This window comes from Pagrus pagrus (genome assembly GCF_965226575.1).
Source record: "Pagrus pagrus genome assembly, chromosome: 12".
Classification (NCBI taxonomy): domain Eukaryota; kingdom Metazoa; phylum Chordata; class Actinopteri; order Spariformes; family Sparidae; genus Pagrus; species Pagrus pagrus.
In genome coordinates this window covers 11833201-11847201 of record NC_140196.1, presented here as the reverse complement: position 1 = coordinate 11847201, position 14001 = coordinate 11833201, and the positions used below count along the sequence as shown (strand labels likewise).

The 14001-nt window shown below is 40.9% G+C and overlaps 1 protein-coding gene across 1 annotated transcript in view; it reads right to left on the bottom strand.

Annotated features, from left to right (window-relative positions):
* The window catches only part of spidr (scaffold protein involved in DNA repair), a 34678-nt gene that overhangs the window by 7037 nt on the left and 13640 nt on the right, over nucleotides 1-14001 (bottom strand). Inside the window, exons 9-12 of the mRNA XM_084369113.1 lie at nucleotides 12929-13133; nucleotides 11199-11443; nucleotides 3924-4082; nucleotides 799-886 (exon numbers count right to left, since the gene is read on the bottom strand). Of these exons, the coding sequence (XP_084225239.1) occupies nucleotides 799-886; nucleotides 3924-4082; nucleotides 11199-11443; nucleotides 12929-13133 (697 nt within the window). The remainder of the gene's footprint in view (nucleotides 1-798; nucleotides 887-3923; nucleotides 4083-11198; nucleotides 11444-12928; nucleotides 13134-14001) is intronic.

The following is a 14001-nucleotide window of genomic DNA, read 5'->3' as shown; positions in this document are numbered from 1 at the left end:
ACACAATGTTAGCCTGTTTTCCAGACTGAATCCCTGCCCATATCTCATATTTGTTAAGCTATTTATGGAGATGTGGTGGTGAGACATCATGACGACGTCTGTTCTTTTGTTTGTTTTGAGCCAGAAGTGACCATTATTAGACTGAGGGGTCAAGGACATCCTTATTGGATCTCACTGACAACCCGAGGACAAGCAGTGGTAGCCACGTCCACCACAAGGTCGCCACACCTAAAAACACATCCAGGTTTTTTGTCTATTTTACGCTTAAAATTTACAAAATGAACATTGTGCTGTATTGACGAAGACTTGAAACTAGCGACTGAGACCATAAACACATCAGGAAACGGTTTACTGAGGTAATAAATCAAGTGAAAAGTGGGGTAATTTTCTCATAAGCTTACATACAATCAGACTCCTGTTTGCAACCAGCCGAGATGCCCCCCGCTGGCCATTAGAAAGAATGCTTATTTTTAGGCACTTGAGCTGAAAGGATCGGTCAATAAGTAGATTGAAAACTAATCAGCATCTCAATTTACAAAGTCACTTTTTGTGCAAATATACCAAACATAGTTTCACAAAACATGTTGTTTGATATCATTACTTCTGGCTTTCAGAACTTATAACAGGACAATTCTTTTACAATTTCCTGATATTTTAAATGGCAAATAATCACTCAGGAAAAGAGTTAGCAGATAACTAAATAATGAAAAGAATCATTATTTGCAGCTTCAGATCCTTCTGTGAAAATGAGAACACATTCCCAAAAGATGCAGGATTCCTGCTGTGTCAAAAACTTACACTGGACATACAGGGTGCGTTTCCATGATCTTTAACAGGCATCACTGGGGGCCACAGACTGTCTATCAAGCTGAAAAGCCTGGTGCGCCTGAGAGCGAAACAAAAAAAGGGAGAAAAAAACAAGTAAGGAAGGGGGGCACTGAAAAGGGGGGAAAGGAGAAGAAACTTGTGAGTAAAAGGACTTGACTGGGAAGATAGAGAGTTTTTACAGCCAGTTTCACTACCAGTGAAATATGAATCTGTTCAGACAGAGCTTGTTTTAACGTCACTGAACATTACTGTAACAGAGAGCATGCTCGGGCTGGCAGAGCAGACACGCACAAAAAACAAGCAGGTTTTGAGATACTGAATGGTGGGAAACAGTTCACACCCTATGTTTAATCACAATATCATTGTAGCGCAAAAAAAACAGGGTTGAGAAATGACTTTAACGGCCACAGTTCTAATGGCACAGTCTCTCACCAACTTCTTAATCTCAGTAATGACAGATTGAAATTAGCTTGTACTATGTGCTATTATGGTGATTCATTCTGGTCAAACAGAGACTGGAAGTATAGATTAAATAATTAAATGATTAAGTAGCAGCTCCGACAGGACATGTCAATCTCTTGATTCATTGTCTCTCTTCTAAGAAGCGCTTGTTGAGTTCAGAGTGGCTGGTAAATGTTACTTATTCATCCATGTACGTGCTGTCCTATCAGCCAGTGGTTAACAACCTGTTAGTCAGCCTGTAATCACAGGGTTTCTTTGTGTGGAACCAGTTCTGCAGCCCAGTCAGGTCCAGTGAGGGCTGCTCACAGATGAGCAACGACAACACTAACAGGACTCATTGAACTCATTGTGACTGTGATACTGAGATTATACACGTGTTGAGCACATGTTAATGCAGCTTTTTAGATGCTCTAAGGTGCAGCTGTAGTTTGTAGTCACTAAAATTCAGAGCTGAGGTGTTGATCAATAATTTAAAACACAAGTTTTCATTTTCTCTTTAGTTGGCATACTTCCAAGAGGCGGAAACTTTCCGATGAAACTAGTCCCCTAGCTCCTTTCAAGCCAATACTGATAGGACACACTATTCACACAGGTGCCAGGGTGGCTTCTGAGTATTTGTTTAGAAATCCCACACCCCTCAAAGACTGATACTGCTCAAGAAACAGTTGGACTTCAGGAAATTCAATTATTTGCTTTCACTCTTAGAGAGTGCTGCAGGAATGAACCCTAGAACCCGGAAATTAGTTAGCATTTTTGTACTTCTGGTTCTCTCCACTAGAAGTCAAAGGGTTATTTGAATGGGTTTTTGGTTAGATGCCTAAGGTCTGTGGTTAGAAAAAAAAAAACCTGAAAAGGATTTTCAAGTCCCGTCCTATGACATAGAATACTTCAGTAAATACCACGCTCGTGAACTTTTAAGCTTTTGGGAGTCTTTAAAAAGGCAGTTGCTAAGTGGCTAAATGAGACTACAGAGGCTATCTGGGACATTAAATGTGCAATATGTAAGAATTTTAGGGGACAACATTCAAAAACTAACTAGAAGAATGTGAAGTAATATCAGTTTTGAGGTTATGGCGTATATTTATTGTGTTGGAGAAATATCTACCGAAGCTAGCATGCTAACCAGCAACCCCTGGTGCTCTGAGCTCCCAGTCTGGACCGATGGCTGCACTGCTAACTCAACTAAAAAGCTAACGGCAGCTACAGTTAGCAGCAGTCAGCGTTAACTCTGGTGAAATGCTGCCCCCTATTTGTTTTGAGTATGAATCAGACAGAAGGCCAATTCTTACATAGTGCACAAATATCCTTACGTCAAACACAGAAACTACTCATCTTGTCCACTTTGAGGACTTTACTTACGTCAAACTTTTCAACTTGCAGATTTATCCACTTCTAGTGAAATATGTGTGTCGCTGAACAAAACATGTAAGTATCATAAACTGCAATAAACCCGAAACCCAATTGAAAAATACCTTTTTGATGAAATACGTCCCCCCCTTCTATATCTGTCCATTAAATACAGAGCTGCAGTCAGGGGAAAGTTAGCATAGGGGAGGGGGGGTTAATGTCAAACTATTTCTTGGCAGACTCACTTCCTGGAGTTTTGTCATTACAGTTATGTTAATTAGTGAGCTTTAGAGGAGCTGGATATACATTTATCTAACCTCTGGACAGAGCCAGGCCAGCTGTTGAACTGAGCGAACAGTCTCCTGGCTGTAGCTTGAGTGTTGTATCAATCTTCTCAGCTAATTCTCAGCAAACACGCAAATAAGCGTATAACTGTCAAACTATTCCTTTAAAATATGGATCATTATGACACACTTAGAAGTCCAATATTTACTGGTTAAAAAAAAAACTGTGGAAAAAAAATGAATGCCTAATTTATCCCAGCCAGAGCCACGTGTTTTTCCACTCGCGCTAATAGGATAGCCCATGTGCGAGCACTGAAGATAGGCCATCCATCACAGTGCGACCACAGACAACCTCCAGAGACATTATAGGCTGCGGTGGCATTGAAAATACCAAAGATGTAAACATACCCCCAGCCAGTCTCTAAATGTTCCCATGTCAGTTCTTCTAACTGCTTCTAATCTGGGATCCTGACTATGGAAACTCACAAGGGACACAGAGTGTGCAGCTCGGTATCACTTTACATGTAAACACAGTTGCACTGCTGGCAGCACAGCATAATCAGGTGCATATGAGCGGAGACTTTAAATTCTTATTGTATTGTTTTTGTGGGTGTCAGTGTGTAAGAAGGGCATTCGAAGATAAAATATAAGCTGCATATAAAAATATGATGGAGATTCACACTGACAGCGCTTAACGCCGATATGCAAATATTTTGTGGTTTAGCTTGAGGCTCAGTGCCTCTATAGCACACGGCCCTAAGGGTTTATTACTAGCATTTCATATCAGGACGCGTCCGTCACAGGCATTTACTCAGGGCTGTCGTCCCAGATGGCTAAAGAGTGAGATAAGATAACCTCTCATAGAGCAGAAATCCATATCACAAATTAGTAATGGTCACAGGTTGAAGTTTACTCATGGCTGTGATCTGATATTCAGGTACAAAGCTAACCAGACTCGTAGGCATGGGTACATGCATACAGAAGAGCGTGTGTGGCTCTCACCTCTCTCGAGTGACCCGCTGCACCACTTTAATGCCTCTCAGCACACATGTCCTCCCCTGCCACATGCGGCAGTACTGGTGGAGGTCGTCCTTGTGGGACAGGAGATGGAGCTGGACCACGCTGAACATCCCGTAGCTGTCCTGGACAAGCACGCAGAGTCTGGGAAAAAAACACAAAAACAAAACATTTCATTTAGGTTAAAGACAGACTGAAACAAAAAACTATTCACTCCTGTTTTGTGAAATAAATAACAAAAAGGGCTCACATGTCAAAATCCTTCACTTTTCTCTGAAATGTTTATTTTCAATGACTCATCTTGAACTGGGGGGCAGTTACATAAACTTTTCCAATCAATTGTGATCTGGGGAGACCATACTTGATCGTAAACATGTGAGTCACAGCAGCCAAAGTGACATCCTCCTCAACCTTCTCCTCCTCCTCAACATGGGGTTTAGATTCAAGACTGAAGATGTTTATTGTCCCTCCAGTTGTAAAAGTACATTTGTATGAAATTCTTTGGCTGTGAGGCTCTACTATAGAACATAGTAAATAAGTATATATAAGTAATAAAGATATGAAGAGATTTGAACAGCAGTTGAAGGTCTTAAAGCAATAAAATGTTTGAAGCGATAAAACAAAAGAACAGTAACAGAATGCAAATAGCAATAAAAGGTATAGCAGGAGTAAGGTGCATAAGGCTCCATGTTATGCTACATTTGCAGAGCAGCAGCTATGTAACAATTCATACTCCCAACGAATAAGTTCAGCATATCACCAGAGTAACTGCTAACCATTGCTAACTGTATTCTGTTTATCAATCCATGCCTATAGCAACTTTTAGCTTGTTGTGCTCAGCTAGCCATGCAGCTAGCCGGACTACCTTGGGATCGTTGGTGTTTACATCGCTAGCACAGGAGAAAGAAGCTTTCAGGCCCAAGGCTAGCTGATAAGGATGCTAACTCTGCATGCTATACATAGACATTGATGTAACATCAGAACTGTTATTTCCTTTTATGTTTTTGAATGTTTTAAATAAAAAATGCACCTTAAACAACAACAACCCCGCCCTTGTTAAAACATATCACATAACCGCAGCAAAATGCACTTCAACTTCTCTTTCATTGTGACTTTAAATTTCTATAAGGCACGTCGCCCTTTTTAATGTCTAAGTTCACTGAGACTGTGTCATTAGAGGAGGTGATTGAGGGAGTGGGTGTATTGATGGCTTTGATGACTGTGTGTAGCTGCTTCGAATTCTTTTCCGCTTGCCTGTATCTTGCTTCTGACTCTTTTGTGACTTTGCGGATACAACCGTATATGTGTAGTACCGAGACGGACGCAATAAGAGTCATCAATACCGATGAGTCCACCGTCTCCTGTGTGCTCCACCCGAGCACCACCCTTCATCTAAACCAAACAGAATATTTCCAGTGGCTGAAAATGTGTCTGATAAGCATAATCTCTTGTTGTGTGCTACATGTGTGAAAGGGGAACTTTGGACAATGTCCGGTGTTCACTTAAGAAAACAGATATGGACAAGAGGTACTAAAAGTAAATAATGGAAACTTTAAACATCTGCAGATTTTTCGTAACTGAGCATTAGGCTGTTTTTGTCAGTTACTTCATACATTTTGGGGGGGATTCTTGGTGTGCCAAAACTGATCTCCTTGTCCTTGTATGCTGCTTTTGTCCTGGCTGTACGTGTAGCCTGCTGGGGCTGAATGTGCACAATATACAAATGTCTCTATTTATAACAGACACCCTCACGAGTAACTTTAAATAGATCAGTAAGTAATAAATAAATGGCTGAACTACAAGTTTTTTCGTAGAAAGTACGACTGTAATAATCAGATTTTCTTCTCAATCTTTTCTAATCATATCATTCAATCCTTTTTTTGTTGTTTTGTTTTTAGAAAATAACATGTCATTTATACAATTAAGTAATGAAACACCTCTGCTCCCAGTGTGACAATAACAATACACAGTTAAGGCTCAGTGCTGACATTTGGAAGTGTTGCCGCTGCTGGCTGGTTTGACCGGCTGCTGCTGACAGCAAAGCCCTTTGACCTACAAAGTTATAAGGCAGTGAACGTCTGTGTATTCCTGCACTCTGCTGCTCCCAGTGAGCAAGAAGGAGGAACTGCTATAGGCTCCAGTATCTGAGTAAGTCAAGCCCAGACACAGCCCCGTACCAGCCCTGAGAGTAAACAGTGGAGTTCATATCCCCTGGTTAGACAAGCAACGGCCAGGGAGGAAGAGGAGGAGGAGGAGGAGGAGGAAAAACAGGGGTGAGGGAGGAGGACTGTCAGCCTGCCCATCATGCATGTGCATGCATGCGCACATCCCAGACATTGGGAAAGTTTGGAGACTGTTTTCAACCACCTGACTGGGCCTATAAATGTCCTCTGTTGGTAAACATGGGGTCTGTCTGTGTTTGTTCTCAGAGACCTGGAAATAGATATCTAAATAACATTCCTGACATGACTTTTGGTGGTGAAGGCCAACTTTTCAACCAAGATTATTCTCAGTTGTTTGCTTTATTTGCAATCCAAAATCAGACCTGAACTATATCTTGTTAAAACAACATGTTGAACATACAGAGGTGAGACAAATGTTTTCTGTGGGCTTTGTGTTTATGGTTATAAATCATGGTTATGAACAGAAAAGTTGTTTATGGATAGAAACACAAAGTTCAGACTGCAAAAAGAACAGACCTCAGGACAAAGCTATTTATTGATCAGAGCAAGGTCACATTGAACACTTTGTCAAGTAAGACAAGAAAATGCCCCTCGGAAAATGTCATTCCTAACTGGCAAACACTTCCATTTCCTTTCCACACACAAATCATAGTAACAGGCTTCTGTCCTACGATGAACCCTGCTGTAAAAACAGCTCAACAGTTATTTTAGATGTCTTATTTTAGATGTCTATATAACATCAAAAAAGGTGGAAAATGTTTATCTACTTTGACCGACAGTCCAAAACCCACAGACATTAAATTTAGAGTGATGTTAAACAGAGAAAAGCAGCTAATTTACACATTTAAGCACTATAACCACATTGGCATGTTTGTGTTTGATGAATGATTAACAAATAATTGAATGTCAAAATTGTTGGGAACTTCAGATGATTGACTCAACCAACTTCAACTAATCCTTTCAAGCCACCAAGAAGCTATTTACATATAACGTAGTTTTTTTTAGATACTACAGTCTGTCAAGATTATGATTAACGCAAATGTTCACCCTGGGTATAACCAAAGGAAATGGTTAAAGGGTAACTCCAACAATTTTACACATTAAAATATGTTTACAGGTCTTGGGGACAACTACTGCATATTTGAAACAGTAAAGTAAAACCTTTTGTGGCTCCAGAGGAAGCCACATGTAATCTGATAACCTGCCTCGAGTGATGTCACTCAGCTGCTAAGTTGCATTGTGGGTAATGTAGGCACCAGGTTTTGAAAAAGAAAGAAAAACACGTGGCATAACAATAATAATTGGATTTTAAACTGACTGTAATGATTCCAACAGTGTTATAGTGCAATGCTAGGTGTGCTGATTGCTTTTCAAAACATGGTGCCTACATTACCCACAATGGAAGCCACTGAGTGACATCACTGGAGGCAATTTATCAGATAACATGTGGCTTCCTCTGGAGCAAACAGGGGAAATAGATGCAGATTAATATACATTTGGTGCTCTAGTGAGTATTTACATTATTTTTACATTATTTATTTATTACATACACAAAAAAAAAAAAATTCTGTTACATACTGTAATCTGTAGTTATTCTTTATGTTTGAAACCAGGAGTTTAAAATAACGACTCTTACGTTTTATAAGATTTTACAGGGCTAAATAAATAAATAAATAAATATTTGCCTACAATATAAAGCTGCAAGACTCACATTAGGTGAGATAAATATACACTTAGTGGAGCTTGTCTGAACTTGATAAAACTGGAGTGAAATTTGATACGCCACTTGACAGACAGAGAAGAAAAGGGAGAGGAGAGACTTGGTGGTACCAGCTTGACATAAACAACCAGCTCCCCCCGCTTAGTTCCTCTTTTCAGCCGTTCAGAGCCCCACTTCCTCAAACTGCGACCCCTTACTCCCAAAAAAACCCAACCATTGGCTGCTTTCAGTCACAGGCCGCTTTCAGGAATTTGTTATTGTGAGCCATCACAAAATTCTCAGCAACTCAGGTTTTCTTCCAGGAACTACGATCCACTGAGCCTGTGCAAACACACACACAAGCTGCTCCACACACACACTTACAGTCACACTGTGTGCGCATGCTAGCCCACGCACATGCACATTACTTGGCAACACACTAAGTAAGTGACCCACACATTAAGAATACAGCAGAGAGGCCTCATTGGTGGGGGGCGGACAGGCGGGATTCCTTCCTATGTGTTGTCCACCAATCAGTGCAGGCAGAGTGATAAACACGGTTGTAACTGGATCCTCGTAGCACATTGTGTTCCCTCTCCACTGAGGGAAGAAAAAAAAAAAACAACTAGCCTCTCCTCACTTCCTGCAAACAGTTAATCTTCTTGTTTATTCTATTCTGAATTTACGGGAACTTAACATCTTCTTCAGGCGTAAATATCATACTGGCCCTTCTCCCGTGGGTGTGTGTATGTGTGTGTTAACGCAGAGGCTAAACAACAAAAGGATCAAATAAGCATGCTGACCAGTGGAGTGAGTCATAGAGGCTGGGGACACAACATGAGAGGTACAAACTGTCCTTGTCTTTATTCAGAATGGGGCCAGTGAGCTGCCAAGTAAACTACCCTCCTCTCCACCGAGCAGGCATGCATCCTGGAAAAGTACTATAAGAGACACATGGTGCGATAAGTTGTTATTCCTGTGCGGCAATTCACACCACAACCTCTCATAAAAAGGCTGAAAAGTGACAGAAGCGTTGGGCACTTTAGTATCTTATTATATTCTGGACAAATAATTCAAATTTAGGATTTAGACTAAAAATAAAACTTTCCAATGTTCAAAGTCTCTCAACAAGCGATCAGGGTCACCCAGATATTCTGAACTCAAGTCCTCCTGATAACCTCCTAACCTCCACCCCACCTCCATCCTTTCACTACCAGCCCAGCCTGCTGAATCTGGTTGAGTTCTAGAGAACCGGAGGGAAGGGCAGGAGTGTTTCCGGTCAGAGGGCGGCGTTTGTTTACCAGCAGGAGAGGCAGCATGGCAAGAACAAGTGTCATATTACACTCGATGCTGCTCGTTTAGTCAGTTAGCTTGTCAGCTGACCGGGGCTCTCCTCCCTTTACCACAGAGCGCCCCTCGGACCGCTCCGCTCAGAGGAACCAATACATTTCTTTTATTAGTCAGCAAAGCACAAAAACAACGAGCCCTGGGGAGGGCCAGGCAACTAAAGGTCAGGCTTGCTGGATTTGCTTAAAGTAGAACATTCACTGATTCATTAACTTTCATAAGACCACTCGAGTAAACTTGTGAGACGTTTCAATGACACAGGAAGCTCTGAACAGCTCACACTGCAAGTCTTCTAACAACAGTTAACTATTGATATGACTCAGACTACACGACACCGGATCAAAATATGCTCATTTTATCATTATTTTTATCGAAATAAGACTAATGATTGGACAATTTAACAGAAGCACCAGTCAATATTCTTGTATCAACAATGGGAAAAACAATGACTTGAAATCGATCACTCATAAGCCTCTTTCACACATAGTTGTCGGTAAATTACTGGGATAATCTTTCTGGCACAGCTAGTGCTTTTCGCTGTTTCACACATGCCACAGCGATGCCAGAATAAATGGAACAAGGGACAGTCCAACATGTGACGGTAATGCGACACTTGTGGATGCCTACCGCCATAAAACTCAACAGAAGAAGAAGACGGGGCAAGGCTAAATGCTGCTGTAGGTGTTGTCGTCGTTTCAGCTAACTTCCTGTTTGTTTTGCGGTCAGCAATCACCTCCCTCCTCTCCACGTCAAAAAGTTCATTTACAACAAGTATTGGTTTTACGTGACCATAAACAAGTCGCGGTCTAATTTACAACATCAGCATAGTCTTGTGATTGTGACAAACCCACAGAGTATTATCACCCGACTATGCAGTTCCCAGTCAGCTCTGCTGCATTTTTTAGTGTCTTGTAGCTCATTATTTTGGCTTTACAGTCCACAACTTTGGTCATTTTTACCTCAAGAAACTTTTGCCTCGTCCCATCCTCCTGTTATGTGATTGGCTTGTATTGGTAAAGTCTACAGGGGTCTAAAATGTAGCACATGTAGCACACCTACTTTGGTTGCTAATATGCGATTCATTTATTTTACATACATACTTTAAACGAAAATAATTCTTTCAATAGCTTCCAGCTACCCAGTGACTCAAATCAATACTGAATACTGATTGAATGACTACACTGACAAACAGGCCAACACTGTCACCATAACAATTTATAAAGTGAAAAATACTCTAACCCTACATTTCCCACAGCACAAGGTGACATCTTAAAATGTCCTGTTTTGTCGACCAACAGTCAAAAGCCGAAACATATTTAGCTTACTTTCATGTATGACGAAGAAGTTCAACTAATCAATTACTTACTTCACCTCTAATAAATGTTATTCTTTTATAATGAATATTAATACAATGTTTGGGTTTCAGCTTATGATAAAGTAACCAAAGCTGCAACAAATCTGACCCCATTCCAACTGTACAGTTTTGAAATGCTGAGAATGAGACATAATGACATTTTAACACCCACTTAAACAGTGCCGTATATACTTGTGGTTTACTTCTGAGCATTAAGGTAATAAAAGCTGTTGCAAACCTGTTCCACCCAGTGGTGTACAAGTGGGCATCGATTCAACTCTGGCTTGCTGGTGCACGACATACTGAAAACATCGTGTTGTCTTCCCTGAGAATTGGCCTGAATCGCTCACTGAGCGGCTGGATTCAATTAGAAATGTTTGTGTCCTTTGTCAAACAATGCCATATGGCTGGAGACAGCGTGAGCACTTTGTGGGGGCTTGCTGCGCTGTGAACAATAGCTCCACCACTGAGACTCACATTGTGCCACCAAGGAGAAGCATGCAAGGCCTGAGACCAAGAAGACCAGCATGCATGTTTGTTTTTTTTCCAGAAAGAATAATTCATGTTGTGGGAGAGAAACATTCACAGCAGCTCAAATATGATTCATTGTCTTTTGGCATCAAGTGACAAACCAAATGTCTCACTGGGCTGCTCATTATAAGCTAGTCTCACAGTACCTGGTTTTGCCTTTTTCTGCCGGCAGAGGAGTTGTGGAAGACCTGGAGGGAACTCTGGGCTTAAGGATGGTCATGGGAGAACAGTCAGGCACTGGGATGGTGTAAACTCTCTGGACCACCACCTCCACGTCCTGCCCCACAGAGCCAGCCTGGCCCAGCCCCTCGATAGCTTCCAGGAGGGAGAGGCAGTGTCTGGTCAAACCTCCTGAACCTCCGAAACTGCACAGAGCATCTAAGGCAGCAACCTGAAATGGAAAAAGAGAGGAAAATAAAATTACATAATCTTAGCTTTTGTATTACACATTCAAACATTTAGTCAATTAATCAACTAGTTCATCAGCATAAAATTAATTTGCAAGTATTTTGATAAGCGATTCATCAATTTTTAAAGGAGACCTATTATGCGTTTTCCCTTTCCTTTGGCATTTTTTATAGGTTCCTGTGCATGCAAAAGATCTTGAAACCAACAGAAGCTCCTTTATCCCACAGAAAACACTGCTCCTGAAACGCCTCGTCAGTAGTCCCGCCTTTAATTCTGTGACTTTGTGACATCACACTACGTCATTATGTCACACATTTGCATAATTTATGCCTAGTGGCTAGTTTGGCATCTAAGACTTGATTTTGCACAGCTGCTCTGTTGTTGTTACCAGTGCTGGGTCAGGCGTGTGTGAGCTGACCAATCAGAGAATACTGGGTATTTAGAAAGGGAGTTGTTAAAGAGACAGGAGTTAAAACGGAGCTCAAACCTATTCTAGTAGTAATCCAAAACAAAATTATGAACCGGAAATGAGCATAATATGTCCCCCTTGAGCAAAAAAATGCTGGCTTCAACCTCTCAAGTATGATTAATTAGTTAGTTGCAGTGTAAAATAACATGACACAGTTGGTTTTCCTCCTGTTCTCCCAATTTTTTTGAGTCAATAGCCACAATTGTGCAACATACAAAACACAGTAGTTATTTCACCTACTGTTTATGCCATCACACAGTACTTGCTTGTTGTTTGTCAGTACAAATCATGGGTATGAACAGTCATTCCGATAAGGATCAACTTTTCTTTACGCCGTGCTCTCCTTTCAAAGGAGGGTGTGTTGTTTCTCAGACATTACCCAGTCTCCAGGCGATGTATTGGTTAATTTATTAGTATTTGCACAAAGCAACGGAGATTCAGAGGAAATCAAACATGCATGTAAGCCAACCCCTCATGGTATTCTCACTGTACAGAGTGAATGCACCTGTGGCTGACTGATGTGGGTTGAGCGCTCCAACGAGACTATTTATTATTCTTTGTACAAAAAACACTGAGAAGTGAAACTGATGTTTCACACTTGCACCTGTGATTTAATATGAATTCAAAAGAAAATAAATCATGAGGGCTTAAGTCATATTCATTTTATGAATACTGACACGAGTCTCCTAATTTGTGATATTGGACTTTTGTTTTATCTTTTGCACATAAACAACTAAACATGAGGAGAACAGCGACCTGATGGCTAACACTGTCCTTCACACGAGATATTGTACTGTAGCTACCACCACCAGCTGTGTTAATATGCTGATTTCGTGGACTAATGACATTTTTCAGTAACTGAGCGTGCATGGAAAGTGATTGAGGGTTTAAAAGAAGTTTGTTTAATGCCCTATATGACATATAATATACAATAACAACAGCGTGAAATACAGTACATTTGTAATGCACTTGTTTCTAATGAAATCAAAGCATACACACCTGTTTGGCATCGTTCTCCTCTGTGGTCCTACATACGTCCTCCAGTCCAAATGTCTGACACAGAGAATACGGACTGCACCTCTCTGCTGAGAACAGGCCTCTGGGAGTGGACATGTTGGCTAGCTTTGAAGCAGAGTAGACTTTCTGGCTGAAGTGTGTGTTCAGAATAATATCACAGCTGAATCCCTCGATGGAAAGACTTTGCCTGCAAAGAGATAAAGTTAATTTGTTTTAGATTCAGGGTACAGTTCTTTTTTTTTAGTTGCATTCTTTACTTGGATTGTGCAGTCTTTCTGAATTTAGGACCTGAAATTCAACACACTTTAGGGTGTTGGGCAATGCTTGTGATTGTGTAGATAGCACACGCAAAAACTCAGATTTTACAGCACATTAAATGTTATACATTATTGCACAAACGTAGGGGGGCGAGAACTCGAGACTGAATGTCATGTCAGATAAGGTAACAACCACCTCCGCAGGTCTGTTCAGTAGGTAGCACCCACCCTGCACAGAGTACAAGTTCAAATAAGTTAAACTCCTGGAAGTATAAATACACACTGGATGCATTTGTCCTCTTTAACTGAGGTAAAAGATGCTTTTTCCATGTAATTGAGGTTCTTAAAAGGCTACACCACGCAGCGCTGCACAGCTTCATTAAAACGCTTTCCAAATGTGACATCATCTGTGGAAAAAAGTACTTCATCGCTCGTCACAATCAAACAGACTGGTGAGAGAGCTCGTTGGTGAGCTACACCAAATCAAATGAAAAGACTACATATGTGTGACCTGAAGTACTCCTGTGTTGGAGCTTAATTTTAAACCGGTTTCAATTTCACCTTCATCAGTGTGTGCCAAGTCAGAGATGCTTCTTCTCTATAAGATCTTAAGGAAAGCATTTCAGGTCGTGTGCTTCGGATCATTTAATGACACATGTACCTGAATGGGACCGAGCCTGTGATGGAAATAAGTAAATAACAGCCAAATAATTACATGGCATGTTGTTTGTGTTAAGTTTGAGTTACGACTTAATTCATGTGACACATAATAGTGGTGATAGAGTGGTGATGGCTTAT